This window comes from Clinocottus analis, unplaced genomic scaffold, assembly GCF_023055335.1.
Source record: "Clinocottus analis isolate CAN_PGR_092001 unplaced genomic scaffold, fCliAna1.0.p SCAF_14, whole genome shotgun sequence".
Lineage (NCBI taxonomy): Eukaryota > Metazoa > Chordata > Actinopteri > Perciformes > Cottidae > Clinocottus > Clinocottus analis.
Genome location: NW_027175865.1, coordinates 16,099,737 through 16,125,245, shown reverse-complemented (window position 1 = coordinate 16,125,245; position 25,509 = coordinate 16,099,737). Strand labels below are relative to the sequence as shown.

Here is a 25,509-nt window from a genome sequence, read left to right as displayed (position 1 = left end):
TGTGAAAAACAATAATATCAAAGTCACATTCTTGGCGCCCAGAGGGCTTATGCGCCGTCTCTGTCACACGTTCACCGTGTCACACATCCATCATCCCGGCTGGGGGTCGCTTGATGTAGCGGTAGCGCTATCTGGAGGAGGCCTGCAGAGAGAGAGAGAGAGTGTAAGAACAAGACTGAAAGAGAGCACAACCTCAGCAGGGAGGTGGAGGGGGGTTTAAAGACTTGTCACTGCTCGCAGCCGGACCGCAGGAGAGCCAGGCTGCAATTTGGGAGATGTTGACAACTGTAACGCATATCTGTTGTCCCCTGCGTCCCGTCTCTATGCTACGCTACGTCAACCGGACACTGAAGCGGACATGTATGTCACCTGGAGTCGCCTAGTTCTATGCATATGGTGCTCCGGCCCAGTGACTATGCTTGACTCAGCAACAGGGGGGTGTCATACATGCCCCCACATTGGGGGGGGACCCGGTCCGCGAGATAACTGTTAAAATTACAGAAAAAAAAGAAGTGATCTACCAGAAGTGGGAGTTGAACCACCAAACCTCTGATTGAAAGATGAGCGTGATGACCACTAAACCACAATCACAATCACTGATATTATAGGTTAGAAAGAGAGTCTGCAGAGCAGAGCCCAGGCAGATAAACAGAGGGCTGATGTCTGAATTTTTGGTCTTTTTGTTTCTAGTTTATTGCAGGAAGACCTTACAATAGAGTCTATCATCCACAAACCTTCACAAATGATTTAAACATAGAGAACTATTGTAGGTATGTTGTCGTTATGTTGTCGTTATGTTGTCGTTATTATGCTGTGATATCACTGGTCCGGCCCACTTGAGATCAAAATGGGCAGCACGTTGCCCCTTCACTAAAACGAGATATTCTTACTTACTCACTTCATCATAGTATTTGCTCAATTGAAGAAGAAATAATTGGACAAATTGAAAGCCAGGAGCTGATTTGAGTGTGTAGGGACGTTGACAGAAATACTCACGCACGTATTCACGATCGCAAAAGCACATGTTTCTAGATCTGAATACACACGCTCAGATCCCTCACCAATCCCAGTCAACATTTGCAAAATGTCAGGTCGCACATTCGCAAGACTCATTATGCATTTTTTCAATCTGGGTACATATTCACAAATCCGAGCACACACTGCATTCATCAGGGGAAGCATTTGAACGAACAAAAAGCCCACATTTATTTTCTTTTCAGACTTCAGAAATCATATGATCCCCTACAGTGTTGCATATTACATAATGAGAACGAGTGAATACTAAAAAGATAAAGGAAATAGAGCAATATGTTAGGCGGAGAAGATGATTTTTTAAAAACTGCACCATGTTTAATCAGTGAAACAACCGAAAACAACATGTTTTGTTTTGTTTAAAAGCTCTGCATGAATAAGTGAATAAGTGATATTGTTCTAGCAACAAACTGATTGTTAATTACGCGTGATGGTGTGTCCCACATCAGGAGAATCCAGCTTCAGCTCGGCGGGGGTTCACGACGGCAGCGTGTTCAGCCGGATATTTCAGATCCTTTACAGGAATGAGGAGATTACGGTGAACGACTGTATGATCTTCAAAGTCCATCTGCTGTTAGACGGAGAAAGGGTGAGTCATGCTGTTGACATTGTCTGTACACACACACACACACACACAACACACTTCCTGTTGTGAAAGAAAATGGGGAATGGCATTTGGCTGCTTGCTATTCATCAGTAGCCTCGCTGTAAAACGCACGACAGATAATTACCGTAAGAACAGCTGTATGGTAGTTGAATTAAATGGCCGGTAATGAACGGGCTTTTTTCATCCACTGTCGCCTCTTGCACAAGTTTCTGGTCCCCGTTCATACCGTGTGACACAAACAACAGAGAGCAAGTTAATGAAAGGAGACATGTAACATAACTATGTGAGACTGTTTCATAATCATGCTGAATGATAAAAGAGTAATAATGCTCTGCTGTTTCGAGCGGCACTTTTTGTTCAATAGTCTTCTATTGTCGCCGGCTTGCTGAATATTTTGTACATTGCTCAGTGTCTAGCTGAACAGAAACATATACACGTCTTTGTCAACCCTCTGTTGACAAAGACGGCGTAATAGCGCTTTGGTTCTCGTTCAGGTGCGTGTATGTTTTGCTTCAATTCTCGTCAATTTTCTCTCAGTTTACACAAACTACAGTGATTGTGTCCACCTGAAGAGTGAGGTTTCCTTGGCACGGCTTCGAATTTAGAAGTGTGGTAAAAAAAAAAACAGGATTAGCAGAAGAAAGGAAAAAGTTCTTCTCTCATGTTGAAACCCCATCAGATTTATCTTTCAAGCTTCTGGCGAGGGTTCAGAGTCTGACCCCCAGAATGAAACGATTGATTGTTGTGCCTCACAAACCTCCCGTAGTACAGGGCAGGACGTGTTTCAGATGTAGCGACAAGCTAATTGATGATCAGTTGGTGAGACCTTCACAGCAAGTAAAGCCCATCAGCCTTAAATAAATCTTCCTTCCTTTGGTTTATATCCAGTTGCAGTTGTGTTTTTTCAACCAGAGAACTCAGCGGTGAAATGATGGACTTTGTATCCTGTTAATGCAAAATAGGGCTTCGGGCCCCAAGAGGGCAAAGTCTGGCCCCCGAAGACCGAAAATACATCATATTAATTCTACAGCTCTGTCTCTGGAGCTACAACGTTGAGATGAAGTTCATCTTTTTTGAAAATAACTCAGTCCTAACCATTCCAGACACAGAAACAACATGAGGAATATTAAGTTCAACAACGTGCCTCTCGGGATTAATGTGCTTTAATTGGACGGACGAACGTAAATTGCCTCAGCCCCAGACTGCTCTCCTGTTTACGTCAAAATGATCCGGCGTGTAAACCTGCCAGACAGTTATTGATGTACTGTCCTTTGCGGTTTCACCGTGGACGCGACCCCAAATAGACGCTCCGCCGGTTTTCTGTTGTTGGGAGCCACCGGGGCTCAAATTGATCAGCTGTGACAGGCCGGAGGCCGTGATGTGGGGGAGTTAAGATGGCCCCCGCCTCGAAGCTAATCATCCATGTGATAGCCGTAGCTCAAACCATGACATTACCCGGCACCGTGGCTCAGCTGCTCCCTGACGCGTCCACGGTGCCTCGACGACTGTGGCAAGATCCCCGCTCCGCTCAGAAAGTGGATATTCTGTCTCACATGGCTGCCCGATTCTAAATTTAGAAGATTTCATTAAACATAGATCTTCACGTGGAGGTGTGGAGACGGAGGGAGCTTTAAGGCATATCAGATTTCAGCCGTAAGCTCTCCCGGAGGCTCCCGACTCATTAACCTTCCGGAGGTTATCTGCCGCGCACAGCCACAGATAGCACGGACCCAAAAATAGCCCCTCTGTCCTCCTGTGCACACCGCGTGTCCGCCTGATTAATCAGAGCACCAATAAAGGACGAGACTGCAAAGATTTGTGTGTTTGCTGTACGGCGTGCATGTAACACTGTTAAAAACAAACGCAAGCAGATCGAGAGGAAATCCTGCGCTGTTATTATAATTAGCAACGCTGCTCTTTAATCTTCAGAAGACTCAATTCACTGGACCGCCTTTGTAGTTTGCTCACACCTTTTGCTTTTCCACTTTGTTCTTCAAATAAGGTGCCCTGTATTTCCATAAACGAGCGTATTCTATGGCTCTTTGAACATGAGAGTGATTCATCTCGGTTCAACTTACATCAGGCTGCAGATCACACAGAGAAGATAAAACGTAAGAACTAAATCAGCATTGCAAACGAGGCCGGTCACATTAGGCTCCAAGCCAAATAGCAGTATTAATCTTCACTGTACTGTATGTGTAGTGTAATTGTCCATTATATGGGATCACTTGTCCTCTTCATCAACTCGTGTTTGACATACACATGACTGAGGTAAACCCTGAATAAATGAGTTTAGAAACACAAAAACGGAGATGCTTCAGTTCAGGTTTCAAAGGCTCACTGAATGGTTTGGTGTGTATGAAGACAGTGTGATTCATATGCGATGGCCTTTCGCACTTACCAGATCCAGACCCGATTGAACACACATGAGAGATTTTTGGCTGTTGCAACACCACAACGTATTGAATGAACATGATCAGATATAGTGATCTTCTTAATGTCCGCTCCTCACAAATGAATCCAATCCCCACGTCTGCTTCTCGTCTCTTGAGTGTAATCTGTCGTATGCAATATGTGCATCAGTGAAGACAAAATAAAACAAATTAAGACTTCAAATCTAGCAAAATTCCTCGGAGCGACCTGCTTACGAATACGAGTGAACAAAACTGCATTCAAGCTAAAACAAGATGCATTTTCATGAGAATTTAAGTATGTTTCCATGTGGTATTTTCACCTTGTTCCTATAATGCTCATGCCTTAACAACTTGTGATGTGCCAACATGTTGCAGGTGGAGGAAGCCTTGAGTGAGGTGGACTTTCAGCTCAAGCTGGACCTTCACTTCACCGACAATGAGCAACAGTAGGTTTTTGAGCAATTTGGGAATGTGTGTTTGTGTGTATGTGTATGTTCGAGATGAAGAGAACACTTTCCCCTTGTGCAGCTTTTTATGCACGAGTGAGAATGCAAACTAGGCACGAATAAGGGCTATTATGCCTTTTGGCTCATAGCCATCTCTTTAAGCACCTGATCACAACTTCTGTGCTGGCAAAACACGATTACTGGGATTTGTGCGTCGTTTCGGGACAAATAGAAGAAGAAATAAGTTTGCTTTAGCATGTGGCAAAAGGCACTATTTTTGGTGCAAACTGTCTATTCATTGGCCTGCAGCTGCACATTAGTGATAAGTAGTGTCGTGTGTTTGTGTTCAAACTGTTAAATCAGCATTTTTGTCATAGTTGTGTGAGTATAGCCCTTGTCAACGCTACACAGGACAGGAGTTATGGAGCTCCTTGTGTAGCAGCATTAACACAAGCAGCTCTTTTCAAGTCTGTATAACTATTGAATGTCTACGAGGTCTACATTAAAATTCCAGTCAAGATTCACACTCTTTCTCTCAGACTATTTTCTTTCATAGCTGCAGGGACAATGTAGGGTACAGGTCCTTAATAATAATGTTAGATTATCGGTGGGAGCAGTGCTCATTCTCAGACACCGTTTAAAGAGTCTGGCTAAGACTGTCTGGACTCAGAAGAAAAGGATATTAGCATTTACTTTTAGTACATCCCATAAAGTCTGCATCAGCATTGTAGTATTGTAATACAGATTACTTGATTAGTGTTTTTGTTTCGATATATCAGCCTTTAGATATTGTTTAGTTGTACTAACTAATATTTTGCTGTTGTGTATTGTCAGACATGTTGGACGAGCGTGAGAACTAAAGACGGGAAAAAATACCCAAAACAAGAATTCTTCTGATTTAAATGGTTGCACAAATATTTGTAATGTGTGAGAGTAACTTTATCTCTTTTTTCATATTAACCAGGCTAGCGGAGTTAGCGACTGTGCCGTTGATCAGCAGCCGGACCCTCAGCCTCCACTTCCACCCGCGGAGAGGCCTCCACCACCACGTCCCCGTCATGTTTGACTACTTCCACCTGTCCGTCATTTCTGTCTCCATACATGCTTCACTGGTTGCCTTACATCAGCCGCTAATCAGGTAGAGTTCGCTCAAACATTTGCTTTTAACAGCCTTTGAATTCACACAAAGCAGAAAGACCATTCTGGCATCATGTTTTCCAAAGTAACGTCCGGTTGCTGTGCCGGTCAAGCTTTCCAATCTGACTCGGCACAATATGCAATTTAGAACGACGACAGTAGCAGATTTACGACTTCAAATGTTTTGTTATCTAAAATATTGGATCCTTGATCCTACAGAGAGAGAAAGACGAAAGCAGCTTTTTATTTCTAGATGACATCTGTCTATGGTGACGGCTAAAATGGCTTGCAGATAATATCAACTGTAGCTAGCTAGCTAATTAAGCTAGCGTTAGCTCCCACGAGTTAAAAAAAAACAACACAACTCTTGGGCTGAACCTTTTTTGTTCACTGATTTACATTTCTACATGTATTGATTGTGTAACATTGCTGAAGTTATTGGACTTGTAAAGAGCAGGAAGAGCCGCCAATGTTAGCCTAAACTTTGATAGCAACCTAGACTCACATAGTGGAGAAATATTACATTTGTTTTAATTAAACATAAACTGTAGCAATTGCAAAAAAGAGTATCCCTGTTAGTTAACGACGAGCATGCTGGCCTTAGCAGTAATGCTCGGTTAGAGAGTCAGCTAGTTACCAACAACAGCAGCTAGCGTTAGAGCAGATGAACGCCGTGAAACCCATTCCTTACACGTCTGCGCTATAACTTTTGGCAAAGTTAAAACCTTCCAAACCTTTGAAATGCTTAAATGTAAACGTCTTCAACTTTTGAAGAAATCTAAAGCTTGACAGGCGTAGCTCGCGTCGCTAAGCCATGACTGGACAACTGCATCATTTCAGCCAATGCTCAATGGGAAATTCAGTGTTGAACGGTAGAGCTGGTCACACTGGAAAGATGTAGAGTCAGAGAGTGAAAACAATAGTTGCAACTGTAGCGTATCCATAATATCAACAGAAGAACTCAAGTGAATGAACCGCTATAGCATATATTTCCTCTTCCCTTTTCGTTTTGGCATTCACAATTAAAAGTGTAGCCGTTAGCTGGATAGATTTCCAAACACTTATCTGATGAATTAAGCCGCCAATATCACAAACTCAGTTTTTAAGCCATGCATTACATAGATTACTGCGGCGCCTGATTGATTGATGCAGTAGCAGCCCCCTCTACACACACACACACACATACACACAATCACACACTCACGGGTTGTCCCTGCATGTGTTCTGACTGTTCTCCCTGCAGCTTTGCGCGTACAGGGAAGGGCTCCTGGCTGGGGAAGGGCTCGCCGGAGAGCCCGAGCGACCCATCTGCCATGTCGGTAGAGAACCTTGTGTTCGGCGCTGGCTACTGCAAGCCTGTCATCTCTGAGGTATGTTAACCTTTAGCAGTTCAGCTGTGCCCAAATAGAAAGTCACAGCCAGCCAAAGCCGGTTTTGTCTCACAAAGCTGCAAACAGCCCGATAATGAGCCAGTCTCTGTTCTGCTGGTTGTTCCCTCTTTTTTTTTTTTTTTTTTTGTGAGCAAGTAGCTAAATGCCAAGCGATGGCGTACACGTGATCTCGGTTTCGGGACAGAGGCCGATGGATTTAGTTGTGATTTGTTTTGGCGTGTCACCCAGAAGCAACTGGATTCAGCCCAAGAGAGCTGAGCAGGGAGTCGTTCTGGTCTGGATTACTGATCCTGGACCTGTCTGTCCTTCAAAATCAGTCATTTGTTGTGGCTCCGTGCAGTCTTAAAGGCTGAAAGAGCAGAGGCCAACGCAGAGATTATTACTGCGCTGCACAGTGGCCTTTTAATAATATCTGATTAACCCACCTGCCCAGGCATGCAGGCTCCAGGCTTAGCATCTGGAAGTGTTAGCAGCTCTCACATTTACAGTCCAGTTAAGCTTCACAATTACATGATGACAGACGTGATGATGGAATTGCTGTTATCGTCATTATTAATCATGATTTTACTTCATAGGGACTAAATTAAGGACCATTGAAGCACCTAGACATACAGTTATATTGAGCTACGTTAACCATCTCTGGCTCTACCTTCGCATGTGGCATACGGACGTGGTATTGTCTCAAAATATACAATACAAATATGTACTAACATCTTTGAGTCAAATTTATTTAATCATCTTCCCTGTGTCAACGTGCTGTATTTAAAACCTTCTCATAATGTACATGCTCTATCGCCTGGGGACAGAGTTGTGGTCTACGAGGGGAAAAAATATCTTATATTTTTGGATTATTACCTGGACTGCATGTCATTTTGCACAGTTTTTATTTCATTTTCTTGATGGAGTCATTTTCTTGTGTCTTCTCTAGTGTTTGCCAATTTTTCCAACTTGTGTACAGTTGTAAAACAGTCGGTTCCATTTTTTTTCCATCAATTTACAACATGCATCTTCCAGGTCCCTGTGGACGCCACAGTCTACACTGTAAACCTTAATGAGCGCCATCCCCCCCTCCCTCGCCCACCTCCTCCCACAGAACCACCATACCCAACACACCTCCTGGTTTTTACTCCCACCCCTAGCTGGGCACTTTAATAAGCTCTGCGTTTAGCCGGGCGGGGGGGCTTCGTTTGATCACAGTAATGAGTTCTGCTCACAAGCGCCACGTACTTCATAGCTGCAGGTGAAATCTACACAGAATGCCGCCTCCTCCTTCACCTTTATTTATTTAGAGCATTTTACCTGCGGCAACACTACAGTTTCAGCACTTTCCCTCTTAACACCGCAGCGTTTCCTCTAAGTGTTATGTTGTTATTTCTGGGAAAAACTCAATCACATGTTGTAGATGTGCATTAATAAATGCTGTTACATCTCGAAAGGAAGGACAGAGTTCCCATGTTTCTAAAAATAACACACATAAAGCATCTCAAATATATATATATATATATATATATATATATATATATATATATATATATATATATATATATATATTATGCAATATGTATATATTGTATATATTATACACAATATGTGCATCTAAACACACTGATGGTAAGTTGGAAAAGTTGCCTCAACAGCAGAAAAACAAAAGCAGAAATTCTCATGTCAGGTGACAAACAACTAAAGCACATCCGAGACATATTCGGCGCAGACAGAAACTATGATTTTGGCATAATTACTAGTTCATACAGAAAAATAGCTATTTTTCACGGCCCGTCGCTTGCAGCAGACTGATCCAGGCAGGCCTCTATAAAGGGTGAGAAGAATTATGAAAGTAAACATACAGATGTTCCTTCCTGGTTCTGCTATACCGCACTGCTGCAATTACAGAGCGCACCCAGGTATGATGATAGGGCCGGAGACTCTACTCGCTAGGGGCAAATAGCAGCACATCCCCAGTTACTCAAGCATCACATGCCTTTCAAAGCTCTGAGCCGCACTGGCGCTGCCGAAACATCCCAACCATGAGGATGTGTGGCCTCGGAGCAGACCGGGCCGGGCCCGTGGGAGGCTCCCCGGCTCAGTGTGATGGCAGGGATAGCTGTTTGGGTCGCAGCACCATTAGATCTTTCGGAAGAGACATGATTATAGAATCAAGGCCTTAGTGATTTGGACCAGTGTTACGCGCATATTGAACAGTGCAGTGGTGGAATACACTGAATACTTCTGCGGCGCTGTTGGAGAGCCATCTGCTGGAAACACGGTCCTCATTACAGCTCATAATTAGCCAGCTCTCAAAAAGCAGCGCCCAGAGGCTTGTACAAGCTGCTTCCTTTCCTTTAACTTTGCACCTCACACTGTTTGTTATATTTTGTGGTTACAGCTCAACTGATTTGATGTGAAGTGTCAGTTTGTATTCGCGAGGCTATTTGTCTCTTTTATTTATCAGGCCAAACATTGGCGCCTTGAATTCTGTGTCAACTTCCTGGACTCTTTTAAAGGTCGTAACGAGGAAGCGTTACATCCCCCCGAGGCCACGTGCCCGTATTGATCTGCTTTTACAGCCCGCAGCACGCTGTGTTTAGGGTCCATTTGTCTCTGACATTGTATTTGATCTTCCAGGTAATGATCTTATTCGTTCCCATTCAGAAACGCGCTCCTTTTATCACAAGGTCAGCGACGAGCCTGTGTAACCGTTGCAGCTGTATACTTGAACTGTAAATGTCAAGTATGTGTACATGTCTGTTATTAAGGCTGAGAGTTTTTCGGTGGCTGCTGACCTACATAGCATCTGACATTTCCTCTGTGTCTCCTGCTCCGCAGGGGAGCTTTTATTTGCCCAGTGAAAACTGCCTGCAGAGAGCTCATACGTGGCACCGGCGGCTGTGTCGCCTCCTGCTGGTCGCACACAGAGGCCTGCACACCTACCACGCAGCGCTGAGGAAGGGAATCCCACAGCTGCAGCAGACTCCACTCGACTCAGGTGACCACATGCAACGCTCACTATTCAAACTTCTATTCCTAGCATTCAAATTTAGAGAAAAAAAAGAAAGGTCTAATGGGAATTAAACGTTCGGAGATCCCATCGGTGGTTTGTTCTTGATGTGTATATGAGGTATCAAAAGAAGTATTTTTTGGATGGAAACCTTTCAGAGTAGTATCACATCATGCTAAATAATGCATTTAAAAACATTGTAAGGTTGGTAGAGTAAGGTGGAAGAATGGACCAGCACACATGGCAAATTTCCAGAGTAACGACATTTATTCTGACCAACTAAAGGGGAACATAAGCCACTTCATTAGGTTTATCACTTTGGGTCGTCTGCAGACAGTTAATGAGAAGAACCCTTGCAGTACACAAAACCATCTTTGTGTACTGAAAACATCGTATCCCTGTCTTCTGCTCCTTGTGGCCAATCAGGGAAAAGGGAACACTCAGTATTCATTGTACTGTACTTGAGTAAATGTACTTCATGACATTTAACAATTAATGTTGTTTACTTTCATCCATAATCACTGTACCATAGTTTTAGTCTTGAATCCCAAATTATATTTTATTATTTTATTTGTGTTGTTGTTGAATATTTTAAAATGAGTCGAAAGTTATTGAAACAATGTATTCAAACTATTTTTTTAAATAAAATATCTGACTTTCTGCTCTGAAATGTGTCCTTGTTTTACCACTTAGTTCTATCACTCACTGTGTGAATACTTTTGCACTCAGCTCTGAAAACAACGTTTCTCTCCACAGAAGTGCTTCCTGTGGACGAAACTCTCAATCAGCTCACGACAGAGTTACAGGTCAGTTTATTCCACATGTTAGAGAGCCGTTGTCCTGCGATGGAGTTGCTCTTATATTCTGTCTTCATTGTTACTTTTGCATTGTTGTGATTTCTTTGTCATTGTCTTTCCTATTTTTAGGTTGTTTATTTGTTGTCATTTCATATTTAGGGGTATAAAAAAGACAATAGTTTGCTTACCGGCTGTACCAAAACAGTTAATTCTTTACAAAAGTATTGACTACAGAATATTAGAATAGGCTGAGGGATTAGGATTTTTTTTGTTGGAATGCAAACCAACACAAGAGGATTTTGGATTAACTGAAAAAGTAATGTTGCATTTTATTTTTTCTATTCTGTAACGTTTGGATTTCAGCTGAGACAACGGTATCAGTTCAATACAATGGATATAATTACAATATTTTATTTGGTGCCTACAGTTCTTAAAGTCGTGTTAATTCGTGAAGGGGATCATTGAGACATTGAACAATCATGACTTCTCTCTGAATATACTGTGACATGCATGTGTGGACTGACACGACGGCCCGGCTGTTACAAGCAGCCTTCCTCACGGGGAACAGCATGAGTGGGTTGACTGATGAGTTTTCTACAATGATCCAAAGATATGCCGGTCAGGCAGACGCACATTGTCTGCAGACATAAACGTCAGCAGGAACACAGAGGGTGAGCCCAGAATAGAGGCTGTATTTTTGTCCAGTTTGATATTACAGGGATCTATTTTCTCTCTGTCCCCATCAGCTGCAGGAAGGCCACGAGAGGGTCGCAGAGCAGATCAGCAGGGACGTGAGCCAGCTCTGCTCCCAGCTGGCCGCTCTGTGGAGCCACTTCCTGGAGGCCGCCGTTCTCAACCCCCACATCCTCTCCTATCTGGCCCAGGAGCACCACACACTCAGGGTGAGAGCGGCGCTCCATCCAAGGCATTATGCAATGCTCAAACGGCAGCATTTCCTGTGTGTTCTCCGAGCCACATGCCAGACCATAACGGAGAGCAACGATGACGATCTTTGCGGCTATCTTTGCATTAAGCCATTTATGTACATCAGCATCCATACCAGAATACAAAAATACTACAGAACAATGAAAATGGTCGCATAACCGTTGACATTTTAGCTGTGAGCGGCTCATTAAGGCATGTCGTGACCAATTTTCTTAAAGGTTTTACAAGCTAGTGAATACAATTCTCTCTTAATACACATTTTTTTTACTTAATCAGCTGTGATGAGGAAGAACCTCCATGTTAGAAAAGGAAAAGGTTAAATTCATGAGTTTAACTGACCAAACTCTGGACAGGGAATTAGCACGATAATAAAACGCCATTCTAGACGGTAGCTTAAACCCAGCTGAGCGAGTTAATGTGATTTCCAGTGCAATTTTCGTCCAATCAGTGGGCTGTTGAATATGACTCCGTGCTTCACAGTGGAGCAGCTCTAACGGCCCTCTTATGTGGCATTGTTTCATCCCAGATGTCTGAAAATAATGAACATGTTTGCTTTGCTATTAGATTACCCCGAGGGGATACTGTCATGCCTCCGCCCACCAGTGGAGTTTGGATTTCAATTAACACTTGTTCTGTAATTATTGTGGGGTGAAAATACACCAGAAATAGTGTTCCTGGTGATGTGCCCGTCACGGGTGCTGACTTTCAAGGATGATGCACTTATAATTGAAGCTGGAGAAGGAGAACGATTTTCGGATCAAGCTCATGTCACAGACTGGAAGCAGTGATATATACCTCTCTCTTTGTGAGCAGACCTTGAGTGATTGACTCATTGCGTCTGACTGATGAAAACAGTTTTGTCTTTTTCTGGAAACACCAGGTCCGACGGTTCTCAGAGGCATATTTCTTCACCGAACACCACAAAGAGATGTCGTTGACTTTTCAAGAGGAACTGTAAGTATCAGCCTTGTGTTCTTTGAATGGAGAGAAGTGTCGTCTTGATATTGATGATGTTCATCTGCTGATTCAGAATCAACAGACATGGCCAGATAGCTGCAGAGGTGCGGAGCTCGGACTACCTGACCAAGATGCCTCCTTTACCTGTTGAGTGCCTGGACATCGACGGAGACTGGAACAGCCTGCCCATCATCTTTGAGGACAGATATGTGGAGTCTCCTCAAACAGGTAATATATAACCAAAAAAAATGACTGAAAATATGTTGTCATTCACGTCCACTCACAAAAGCTTTACTGCAATGCCCTTGTTTTTCCAGAGTGGACATCACATGTGTCGACCACTGATGGGAACGCCAACTCAGATCCAGCCATCTCGCTTGTCAATGGGATTTTTGAAAGCCGCCAGGGAGCCAGATCACCAGCAACACACCAGGTTCCTTTGGACAGCGATGATTGCATGGACCTACCCACATATGTCTCACTCATGGCAGAGCAGAGTAAGACCAGTGACAACATTAGAAGTACCCAGAACCTCCTTCGTACCGAGGGCATTGACGAACCCTCTCGACAAGCGACGGAGCACTTGAAGGGACCCGAGGAAAAACAAGACCGGGACGAGGAGAGCTGTAATCCAGGCCGGAGGCACATCATAGAAAAGCCTTGTGATGTGGATCCGTATAGAGAAGAAGCAGTTCCTGCTCTCTCCTCAAACCACAATCCGCTCATTGACTCTCATAAGAGCAGCGATGAGTCTCCTCATCATGCAGCAGAAAATACCATTGTACGTTCTGATGCCACAAATGACAGCAATGCAACAGAGAGTGAAAACAACGAAGAGGAGTCCGATATTGCGATGCCATTAAATCACCCCGTGGATGATGAGATTGAGGATTTTCCTCTCATCACTGCCTATGCACATCCAGTTGTACCTCCTTTCCCCAGCGATCTCAGAAAAGAGGTGACTCACCGCGGAGGCCTGGCCGGCTCCAAGATCATGAAGCGCTCGTCCTCAGTTATTTCGGACTCGGGCATTGAGAGCGAGCCCAGCTCGGTGGCCTGGCCGCTGGAGGCCGCGTTGCGAGGCCAACCTCCTCTAGACTTCTCCAGCGAACGGGAGATCCCGCAGCAAATAGTGCGTCGCCACCCGGTCCACCGCAGCTCTCTGGAAGGCCTGCAGATGGAGAGCAACGGCAGTGGAGGCATTCAGGCCTCGCTCACGTCCATTAGCTCCCTGCCATACGAGGAGGACCAGCAGCAGAGGCAGCTCAGTAAACTCACAAAGTCAGTTTCGGCACCGCAGATAAGCAGCCCCGAAGACACTGAGGGGGACCATGTGCTCGTCAACCAGGAAACAGATAGCAAGAGCGTAGTGGAACGCCAGGATTCACTGAAGATTGAAGGCTCATCTTTGAACAGCAACCTGGATTCGGAGAAATCCGAATCATCTTTGTTAGACCCGACTTTAACGCCAAATCTTGGCGTCATCCTCAGTGAGAATATTAGCTCCGAAAGGTCAAACCCGCCACAGAACCTGTCAAAGACACACAGAACCAAGTCGGCGTTAAGTGGTGTGTCTGAAGTGTTGCTTTTACAAGAGTCTGTGGAGAGCCGTCATGTGAAGGAAAGCGCTGTTATTGGCAGCCAGAGGGAGAATATGAACCATCAAACACACATCAGTGGAGTAAGCGCCTCAGAGGAGGATGTGCATCTCGTTGAAACAGAAGCAGTGCCCTGCAGCTGTGGAAACAAACCATGTGTGCATAAAAGTGCAGAAGCGCAGGACAGAATGAACACTGTAGATGATTGCCAAAGTTTCCATCAGACTGAACTGTTTAGTGTCGAGGACCAGAAGTGTCTGGATCCCTCCCGATCACCTCCAGGGTTTCAACACACCAGTGACCTCCCCAGCAGCACCATCGCACAGAGGCCGAGTGATCTTACAGGGCTGATTGCCAATGATATTGCATCACCCCTCGACCTCAATGGGATGTCAGCCAGTGAGAAAGAGCCTCTGGACTGCCAGACTAAGCCCTCTAAGATCCCCAACTCTGGGCTGGCCTTCGTGAATAAGAAGATGGTGGAGGTGGTGAACATGTCAGTGTCCTGTGCCCCCACCTGCTTGCCCTTTTCTTCAGCGCTAAGAGACTCTCCGTCCATCAGTGGTATGTCTGCCCGCCAGGCTACCTCACCTATCACCCATCAGCCTCTGGGCTCCTTTGGTATCATCTCCTCGTCTTCGCTTAATCCCTTAAACATGGATGAGGAGACCAACGAGCGAATGCTAAAGTGAGTTGACGTTCAAGCTAATTTTAGCGTGAGCAAAGGATATAATGTGCTGCAAATGTGTTCAATTCAAATTGCATAGTATGTTATTTTCTGCTTCCCCTATGAGCCGTGTAAATCTAATTTCCTGTGGTCCCTTGAAAAAAAGTAAAGAAATGTATTGTCTCCCTTTTGTGCGTGAAAGAACACGCACAATCACATCTCTGTGACGCCAACTAATAACCAGAGAGCAGCCCACCACACAAAACAAAAAGAGTTACACACCCTGAACCGCAACCCACGTTAGCTACCTCCCACACATGTCTTTTGTTGCACGTGGAGTTGCTGCTAAGCTACCAGTCAGACATCTGCTCGGGTTAAAGTGCTGAAGTTAGCAGACGAGATAGCAAAAAAACAATTATCTGCTAGTGCTTTCAACATTTTACGGTTACTTGCAAATGTCAACGTTGGTTTTAGATAAATTGAGTTATTAGCTTAGTAAGCTATAGTTACTGATGCACATCTGTTGACATTAAGAGTACTTGTCCACTTAGCTTTCAATCAAACGCGTCCACTGGCTCGTCCACTTCAAATTTGGGGGCTAAAGGAGCATTTTTGACTGTTTGGACTTTCAATAATACAAAAATATGAACACATATGAACATAATTAGCAAAAAGCACCTTTTTATTCAGATGAATGACTTCAAAAAGGACCCGCCCTTGTACTTTCAGTTGGACATTAATGCTGCGTTATTTATTTATCATTCAGGCAAGTGAGAATAATGCCTTTCTGACTCATGTGTGCGCGTGTGTGTGTAATGCAGGCCACCTTCCAAGAAAAACTTTGTAGGATTGAGATCATAATCCAGACCAACTATTTGGAAACAAGGCCAAAACACTAGGCTTTATGGGTTATGTGGAGACGGCTGTTGACATCTGGTGCGGTAGCTGGCAGTTACTCATGCTTGGAAAGCCTTAGCATAACAAAATGAAGTGAGGGCAAATATGAAGCGAGAAAGTCAAGACGAGGTGAAATGCCTCCTGATGCATTAAATCACATCAAAGGGTTCAGGCAAATCCATCACGATTAGCTGAAAGTACAGGAGCTGAAATCGGATTTGTTTTGACTCCTCCGCAGCTGAAATGTTGTAACCTGGCGAGATGAAAGGGTAATAAAACTTAGAGGAGCTACTTGTAAGTAGCTGTGGGCCTTTTGTTTGAAAGTCCTTATTTCCTCGGATGTGGGCAACGTTAACTGACATGATACAAACATGCAAGGCCAGGATACTGTGGACCACAGGCAGAAAACTTACCTGTGATCCCTGTTTAGTGTTAAAGAAACTGCTCAGGAAAACAACATCTGAGATCAGCGTTCACTTGTCTTTGCACATTACTGGAAAAGTATGAATGTGACAATTTATTGCGAATATACCAAATACAATGTCTTGTTTTTGTCGTTTCCTTTTTTTTTCCAGTTTCTACAAAGCCAAAGACGAGCTGCTCCAAGAGCTGAGCTTTCAGGCCAGCCTTTACAGCGACCTCCCTCTCCTGGCATCAGATCTGCCCTACTTCCCCCCCGAGGAGGATGATGAGGAGTTTGATGACGGCATTCACCTTGTGGTGTGCGTCCACGGGCTTGATGGTGAGTCCTCATACGGCCGAAGGTTCCTGTTCACCGCTCTCCAATTTCACTGCCAGAACGTAATAGCTATTAAACGGACACATACTGTACGTCCTGTTTTCTGCGCTATTAGCATCGTAAATGTAATATAGTCTCTTGAGAGTGTGTCCTACAAAATATCACTTCACACTACGTCGTCTGTGAATACTTATTCCAGGTGTCACTTACATGACTAATGGGGCCAAAAAACGATGAGTATAACTTTTCTCTTTGCTTCCAGGCAACAGCGCAGACCTTCGGCTGGTGAAGACATTTATTGAGTTGGGACTGCCGGGATCCAGGCTCGACTTCCTCATGTCTGAAAGGAACCAGGTACGTCTGTAGACGGGAGCAACTTGTTCAAATGTACAGACACATTTTTTCTTCGCGAAAGTGCTCTGAGGCACTTTGCAGAGCGCTGACGACCAGGCTTTTCCGTGCCGTTTCCCCGCAGACCGACACGTTTGCAGATTTCGACACCATGACGGACAGGTTGCTGGATGAGATCATTCAGCATATCCAGCTGTACAATCTCACCATCGGCCGGATAAGGTCAGTCGCTCAACTTTAATGCAGTGCAACGCGCACATTACTGACAACGCACCCTTTTGATTGATTCTGATCGACCATTTGAGGCAGAGTTGGGATCATCAACTTAAGCAGCTTTCTGTTTGGACAGTAGGTGGCAGCAGAGGCTGCACATTGCTACTTGGAGCGTCTTCACGTAGCTCACAGCTTCAGGGTAATATATTGACTGCACGAGTCCAAAATGGATAAGTAGCACAGAATGGATGAAAGGCTCTTATCATACAGTGCCAATAAGTTCCCGACTTTCCCATGATAGACTGTACTCCCTCATGCAGCTGTGCGTTGCCTTGTACCCATAAAATTAAGCTATTCATCTTCCCGTCTAATTGCCCTCAGTGTGGCAATTATTATTTTTTTGTTTGAGTTTCTCCCCAAGTTTGTTAACTTTCTTTTTTCTGTATTTATTCTCTAGAGAGAAAGTATCAAAGACAAAAGCAATCGACTGCCACAACAGCATCTGGTTCTTTCCACATTAGTTCTATATTTAGTTTGGTGGGAGATAGATGAGAAGGAGCACACATAGAGACGAGGGATTTTGGGTAAAGCTGTAACAGTGCAGTAATTAAACTAAGTGACAGACATATAGCTTCATGAATCTTCTGGGAAGACGATTCATTTACGTGGCACATCCTCCATGTCAGTATCATTAAGTTGTCATTGCCTCTGAGAATGTTTAAACAAGTTAATGAATTTTCTGTAATTACCAAAGTTGTAGCTTAAATCTCCAAATAGCCTCAGCTGGAACGAGTTCCTCCATACACAATCGACTATAATAACATATCGCACAGTGTCGGAGGTCAGCAGTGTTGGAGGCACTGTTTGTTTTTTTCCAGCCACCCACTCAAATTGCAAGTTTATCTCCCTGAAAGTTGATTGTCTTGGACCACCAGCTTCATCGGCCACTCTCTGGGGAACATCATCATCCGCTCGGTGCTGACGCGGCCCCGCTTCCGCTGCTATTTGCCCAAACTGCACACTTTCCTCTCGCTGTCAGGGCCGCACTTGGGAACGCTGTACAACAACAGCACGCTGGTCAGCACAGGTGAGGCCACCGCGCCGCTGCGGATAAAAAAAAAAAAATGCACACTGCAGATGTGACGTGTTTACAATGCTGTACAGCTGTGCGTTTTGATGTTTCGTGCTTCTAAGCAGCATCTTTTATCGTCCGTTCCGCTTCAATGCAGCGTGTTGAAAAAGCAGTAGGTCCTGATTGTGTGTATGTGTATGTGTGTGTGTGTGTGTGTATGCTCTCTAGGTCTGTGGTTAATGCAGAAGCTGAAGAAATCGGGTTCCTTGCTGCAGCTCACCTTCAGAGACCACGTTGATCCACGGAAAACCTTCCTGTATCTCCTGAGTCAGAAACAAGGTACCGTCTGAAAGCGGACGGAGTTGAAAGACAGACAGTGTGCATTGACTGTCTCGCTTTGCAGACTCTTGCTTGAAAGACAGTCTATTGAAATATTCATGGTAATGTTGTCATCTTGTCTTTTTTGTCAAATTCCTGTACGTGTCAGCTCGCTAACACTCAAACCCCTGCCAGCGAGCCGCGAGAGGCCCGTGAGAGGCCTCCCCACTGTTTGAGTGGAACAAAGCAGTCGTTTGTCACACAGGCTTGAAGAAGATAAGCCTGAAAACACTACTTTACCCCTCCAGAGCTGTGGAAGGCTGACAAAATGATCCAAACCCTGTCATTGGAAACCCACCAGCGCACTCTCTTAAAAGCACACTGACAGGAGACATGAGAAAAAACACAGCTTTATCGCATCAAGCCTGTCATTGTAGTTTGTGATTGTACTTTGCGTTTTACAACCAATTCACTCTTTCCTCCCTCTTTCTCTCTCTCTCTCTCTCTCTCTCTCTCTCTCTCTCTCTCTCTCTCTCTAACACACATACACACGGACACACACTGCGCTCTCATTTACTCTTTGTTTGTTTTTAGGGCTCCAGTTCTTCAAGAACGTGGTGTTGGTGGCGTCTCCGCAGGACCGATATGTTCCTTTCCACTCTGCCAGAATAGAGATGTGCAAAACTGCTCTTAAAGACAGGACCACAGGTTAGAGCTGCATGTATTAATGCGACTGGATTCTCTGCTCTTTCAATATTCACAATATCTTTTAATATTGCAGGAAAACAATGCCATTTTGCTTCTCTCCCACAATCTCTGAGAATATGAAGTACAAATACTTTACCGTTGTATCTGTGAACATCACTCTGTGGTATTATTTAAAGTGACACTGTCATTTTTTAAAGAAGAAATAAGAAGTCCTTCCTCTTTCAATTTCAAGTTAAATTCATAATTAATAAAACGCACCTTTGCGCGATTGAATACCCTCGTCGGTTTTGCACCATCTATTGGTGAACGATGCTCTCTGTTGCTCAACCTAAGATTTCCTCCTTTTTCCCCCGTTGCAGTTTTTTTTGGAGACTTTTTCCTGTTCTGAAGATGACAGATTGTGAAGCCTTTTGTGGCAAATTTGATGAAAATAAATGGAATGAAGATGAAATGTTATACAAACCTCTTCGGTGTACATGACCAGTAGTTTATGGTGGCTAACGCTAGCTAAAGAATCATAAAACACGGGACGAGATGTTAAAAACTGTCCATTGTGCCAGTAGATGGTATGCACTCACATGAGCTTCGTTGTGATGTTGAGAGAGTGGCATGGGAGGTTTACTTAAGCTGGGTTATGATGTCACTTTTGGGACACATCCTCAGTAGTGTGCCTTCGAATCAGTGGGTGTTTCGGCCTTTACTCACTAAACACCATATTAGCATGCTTCAGATAGATATTGCTTTTGAACTGATAATACGAAATCCTTTCCCTGACTTATTATTCTGTCACTTGTAGGCTTAAGGTGCACTATGGCTCCTACACCTTCACTTTCTTACTTCTTTACTACAGCCATAAAGACGGTTGAATACACCAAACAACATTGTCCAAGGTTTAAATAAACCACTGCCCGCAGCTGGTTAGCTTAGCCTAGCTTAAAGGTTAGAAACAGGGGAATTTGGATGTAATTGGTTAAATTAAATAGTAAGACTAACCGTATCTTTCCTGCTCCTTGCTCTGAAGGGCCCGTTTACACTGAGATGATCAACAACCTTTTGCAGCCACTTGTGGAGGCGAAAGAGTGCCGGCTGATCCGCCAGAATGTGTTCCACGCTCTGCCCAACACAGCCAACACCTTGATCGGCCGCGCGGCGCACATCGCTGTCTTGGACTCTGAGCTCTTCCTGGAGAAGTTCTTCCTCGTGGCGGGGCTCAACTACTTCAAGTGAAGGTGCTCGTACTGCAAGCTAACAGGACAGAACCGTTGAGTGGCTGACGGAGCTGATTTGGAGAATACGGCCCTCCTCTCCCTTTGTACAGTATCTCACGTGTATATAATCCCTGGTATCCGAGTGGCAAGGCCTGTATGTCCCCTTTTGTTAGGATCGTTAGCAGCTGTTATAAAAAAGACCAGTGTATTGTGACTGAAATACTAACTCAGAAGGCTGAGTTTGACATGTAGCCATGCAAAACAAAGCATCCGACATCCATCACAGGATTAATTGTTGATGTTTTTATGGCCTTATTAATAACCAGCGTCAGCCAAAAGCTAACAGATGCTAATTGTTGTCAAAGGCATTTAACTACTTTCCCTTTATAGTTGGTTTAAAGGCTTCAGTAAGGCTGGTTGATTGAATTCTTCCTTAAGGGTTACAGCTATGACCGGTACAGTCTTAAAATGGACTCTGAGGCCAGACAATAGCTGGGCAGCATTTATCCCCTTGATTGTACATGAAGTATTTTGTTGTACAAATCTGTTTCTTTCTAGGACAATGAATATATTGTTATAAATTATTTATTTTTGAGCTGCGTATGTATCTACAGTGTAAGTAGTACATCTAAATGTGATCCTGTGTGTGTCGTCGTCATCAAATCTATCAAATGAAAGTATACAATGGAGGCAGGAGTGTTACTTTATGTAACCCCAATAATTTAGTGTCATGGATCTGCTTTTTCACTCACGTTGAGCTGCACATCCGTTTGATCTAACTCATTGATCCTGAAGAGAGCAATACAGTATCTCTGATGCCAAATGGCTCGAGCTGCTGTGTCAGCCGTCATTTCTTAATTAATTGTTTGCACTAATTGATTGAAGGGTTGATTGAGTGAATTCTAAGATTGGGCATTTGCCAAGTCCCGCCCCCCAGTTCCTGTCAAATTTACCAGATTAGACTACAGATTACAATTTAAAAATTCATAGTAAATTTCGACGCAGATGAGATTTTGAAGAGACGTTGATGAAAAAACAAAAGCAGCACTCATTCCTGTCTGGGATATTATAATAGCTACAGCTAGCTAATGTTAGCTACATGCGTTAGTTGAACCTTTTCAGGCTGACACTCAACTACAGAAAAATGGAGGATCAGACTGTAATTTCGCTCTCTAACACATTCAATACATGTTGGTATTTTCAAGCAGTATTGTCACCTTAAGGTTAAAAAAAGGCTTACATTGCTGGAGTGTTCTCTTTCTCCAACAAAGAGATGCTAACGTTAGCCTAAACGCTGATGGCATTCATCAGCTTTACAGCGAATGCGCTCGTGTTGAGTGGAGCTTTTCACAATGTAAGCTGTAACTCACGTAACGCTACCTAGTTAAGTAACGATGAGCTCTTCAAGATAATGCCTACCACTGGAAGCGGAAAGGTGTAGAAACCCAAAGCGTTAACAGTCTTATTGTGCATAGTTACAATAGCTGTTCAGGGTTTAGCAAACGGTCCATTGTCCTGATAAATATCTTACAGTATTGATGCAAATACCACGATAAGACATTTAAGTAACATCAATTCCATTTTGATTGTAAATCATGTGACAGTCAGAAAATTACTTACTAATATAATTAACAGCAAATATACTGCACATAATGTGAAAAAAAACCTAATTATCCATGACTATACGGTGCAATATGACGGTGTAATGACCATCTCTTTCTTAATGAGCCTTTTCAAATTCAAGATTAAATTTGCCTACGCAAGGATAGATTTCACGAGACTCTCATTATTCTAAAAAAATTGCTTAAATAAGGGTGTCATTGCCTTTTTTTCCCCTTGAAATGCTGGATCCCTGTGCGTAACACAGACCCACTGCCAAGACTCTCCCTCACGCACTGTCATGTCCTATGAACCAACTTCAACGTGATGCACGATGAAAGCAGGGAGGCTCCGTCGCAGCAGACGCCGTCTCGTGTTCCTGAGACGCATCCGGTGCCATAGCTTGATCATCTCATCAGCCATCAAACAAATGTATGATTATTTCCCTCCACAACATTTGCTGTCACGCTCGAGCGTGACACGAGAGATGTGGTTTTCCAGCAAACTGGGTGAGGACTGTTTCCCTCATCACTGAGCTGTCCATCAAATGATGTTTACATTTAGACATTAGAAAACTGTCATCATCGCGCTGCCGCAGACTCTCGTATCCAGTGATGGCAGCGCATCTGCTGCGTATGTAGTTATGTATATACAGAGAGCTATATTTAACCTTTGCACTGGTTTGATGGCAAGTGCACTTTATTGACAACCTTGACTCAACCTCCTCTAGCTTTAAAAAAGTCCAAACAGCAATGTTTCAGTTCAGACATGCCCTGCTTCTTCAGCTCTGAAGGACGCGTCCTATCCGCCTCAGCCATTCAAGCATTGTAGCGTCTTCAAAGAGGACAAAGGACGACTTCTCAAAGTGCTCTCTTCTTTTTGTTCCGGAGGGTCCGCCGGCTGCACGGTAAGCAGCGGCGTGTCACCGTGATTGACTCTAATCAAATTGGCTCCTTCAGGACGCAGAGATTGCTCTCAAAAAGCCACTAAGCAAAGCTGCGTAAGCGATCCGTGGGAGCCGCCATGCATCATGCATCATTCCTCAACCCCCTCCGCCTCCCCGCCAGAAAGACGAACGCATACTGTATATGGATGAGGCTTTAGCTTGTTTGCGTTTAGGGCCACGCGTGTTTACCCAAAGGGGTCAGCCGGGGAATCGATGGAGGGGGGGAAAAAAAGAAATGTTTGTGGTACTGAGATTGGTCCCTTCAAGGGCAAATACAGGTTTGAAATTGTTTCAGGAGATGGATGGCTGTGTAGAAGCTTTCCCTCGAAGGCAGGGTGTTGGATCAAAAGGAATTGTATCTGCATTTAGCTTATTGCCACTCTGTTCAGAAAAATGTGTTGTTTTTTTTTATTTTGTATGACAAAATGTGTGTCGGAGAGCGGTAACTGTACATTCATGCTGCTGCCGTGACAGAGTGAATCCAGAGGTGATTCATAAATCCAATAGATCTTTGCAAGTGCTGTCAACCTTCAAAACTAGCTGACTTGAACTTTTTCGTATTTGATTACCCTTTACTGAGAGTCCTGTTCATGTTTAGTATGTGTGCGTGTGCATGTGTGCGTGTGTGTGCGTGAGTGAAAGGAAACACGCAATCATTGTCTGCTCGTTGCTAGAACATCTTTCATGTGTTTGAATTGAATGTCAAAGCGTTTACCTTCACTGTGAGGAGTTTCTTTCATTCTGCACTTCTTTTGCTGAATGTATAACATGTAAAGGACAGTAAATACGACTTCTGTGCCAATACTACTCTAATATTTTTCTATGTCGCTGACTGTACTGTATGTATTCCTTAGTAGCTTGTGTTCTATGTAAAAATATAAATACAAATATATATATATATAGCATAGTAATATTGTAAACAGATATGATGTTACAATAAAATTTCCTTTTGCATAATTATCTTATTCAGTCTTTGTGTTGGTTTAGCCTGCGTTTATGAAAAATGTCTAATATTGGTCAGTAGGCTTTATCAATTATGACATTTCCCTCTCACATTATAATGTGAACTCTTTTCCATTGTAACAGACATCAAATATTTATTATTGCACTTAACAAAAAACTATAGCACTCCGTCGAGACTGGATCATATATATATATATATATATATATATATATATATATATATATATATATATATATATATATATATATATATATATTGTTTTTGCTGATTTGTTTTTGCTTTACATAAGCCGGACATTCCACCTAAATTGTGACCATAACGGGTCAATAAATTAGATGCTTTAATTTACATTTTCAAACTGTTATTTCTAGAGTAAATCTAGATTAATGTGGTGAATTGAACCTCTCCGGTAATCTGTGAATGACCTGTCACCACATGGCTGAACGGCTCTCTGGTTGGGGCCTGGAGCGAGTGTTTGTTCAACCGGCTGCACGTAGAACAGATTAAAAAAAAGGTTTGTCTGGAGTCGTTTCAGAGACATCTGTATACAGAGACACTTGTTTCATCCTCACACAATCAAACGTTATAGTTAAGACCACTGAACAAAACGCTTCAACAGAAAGAAACGCTGATATCTGCTGTCGCCCTTCTGTATTTTTACTGGTGGAAGTCTGCCACCCTAAACTCACACACACACACACACGCACACACACACACACATATATATGTATATATATCTCATTACATTCCATATCATGCATTGTCTGCAGGGTTATTCATAGGAAGTGGCTCTGCTGCCTCCTATAGTGGTTTACCCTGAATCTTCTCTCCCTGTGGAGTCGGGGGTCGGGGGTCAATCTCTCGCTGCTTTCTATTTCATTTGGACATCAGACTTTTGTAAATTTCCAACCAGCCACGACTTTTTTTTAATATAAAAGGCTTTTTTTTTAAGGTGGGCAGCTGCCAGCCTTTGCCTCCCTGCTAGAGATATTGTCTTCACTGTGGAGAGGATTTGTTTTTCAATGGACTTAAAGTCTAGTGGTGTTGAAACCCATGTGATTCCTAAATACTATATATATTCATATTGCTACAACGGTTATTGGTTATTGTCATAGGCCCAAATATGTCGGTGCATTCACTTCCATTTATTTCCAAACTTGGTTTCAATACACTGTGGACTTGTTTTCAATCGGTGTGATCATCTGATTGTGGGGCCTTGCTGGATTGAGCTGGCAAGCATCATCCACCAGTGTGGCAGCGAGGAGATAAGATGCTATCATAATCAATGGCTTGTGTTGCCAGAAACTACAAAAATACATCTCAGGTTGTGAAAGAAAAACTGAATTATCTCATATTGGACAAATACATTCTAAAATATGAACATATACTTCATCCTACTGTTGTTGTTAAGTATGAATAACCTTTAAGATGTTTTATTTGTTATGTATAATACATCATGACGAGTCTGTCTTTAAATGCTGTTAAACCTCCCCAGACTGTCTGTGGCT

General features: G+C 43.4%; 1 protein-coding gene across 1 annotated transcript in view; it reads left to right on the top strand.

Moving 5' to 3' along the window:
- fam135b (family with sequence similarity 135 member B) overlaps positions 1 to 23,918 on the top strand; it is a 40,681-nt gene extending 16,763 nt beyond the window's left edge. The window contains exons 4-20 of the mRNA XM_068575577.1: positions 1,482 to 1,621; positions 4,429 to 4,499; positions 5,464 to 5,637; positions 6,880 to 7,006; positions 9,851 to 10,010; positions 10,779 to 10,828; positions 11,566 to 11,721; positions 12,645 to 12,718; positions 12,795 to 12,949; positions 13,039 to 15,007; positions 16,459 to 16,625; positions 16,885 to 16,976; positions 17,098 to 17,195; positions 18,122 to 18,273; positions 18,487 to 18,597; positions 19,171 to 19,284; positions 20,306 to 23,918. Coding sequence (XP_068431678.1) covers positions 1,482 to 1,621; positions 4,429 to 4,499; positions 5,464 to 5,637; positions 6,880 to 7,006; positions 9,851 to 10,010; positions 10,779 to 10,828; positions 11,566 to 11,721; positions 12,645 to 12,718; positions 12,795 to 12,949; positions 13,039 to 15,007; positions 16,459 to 16,625; positions 16,885 to 16,976; positions 17,098 to 17,195; positions 18,122 to 18,273; positions 18,487 to 18,597; positions 19,171 to 19,284; positions 20,306 to 20,511 — 4,016 coding nt within the window. The 3' untranslated portion in view covers positions 20,512 to 23,918. The remainder of the gene's footprint in view (positions 1 to 1,481; positions 1,622 to 4,428; positions 4,500 to 5,463; positions 5,638 to 6,879; positions 7,007 to 9,850; positions 10,011 to 10,778; positions 10,829 to 11,565; positions 11,722 to 12,644; positions 12,719 to 12,794; positions 12,950 to 13,038; positions 15,008 to 16,458; positions 16,626 to 16,884; positions 16,977 to 17,097; positions 17,196 to 18,121; positions 18,274 to 18,486; positions 18,598 to 19,170; positions 19,285 to 20,305) is intronic.
- Positions 23,919 to 25,509: the final 1,591 nt, after the last annotated feature.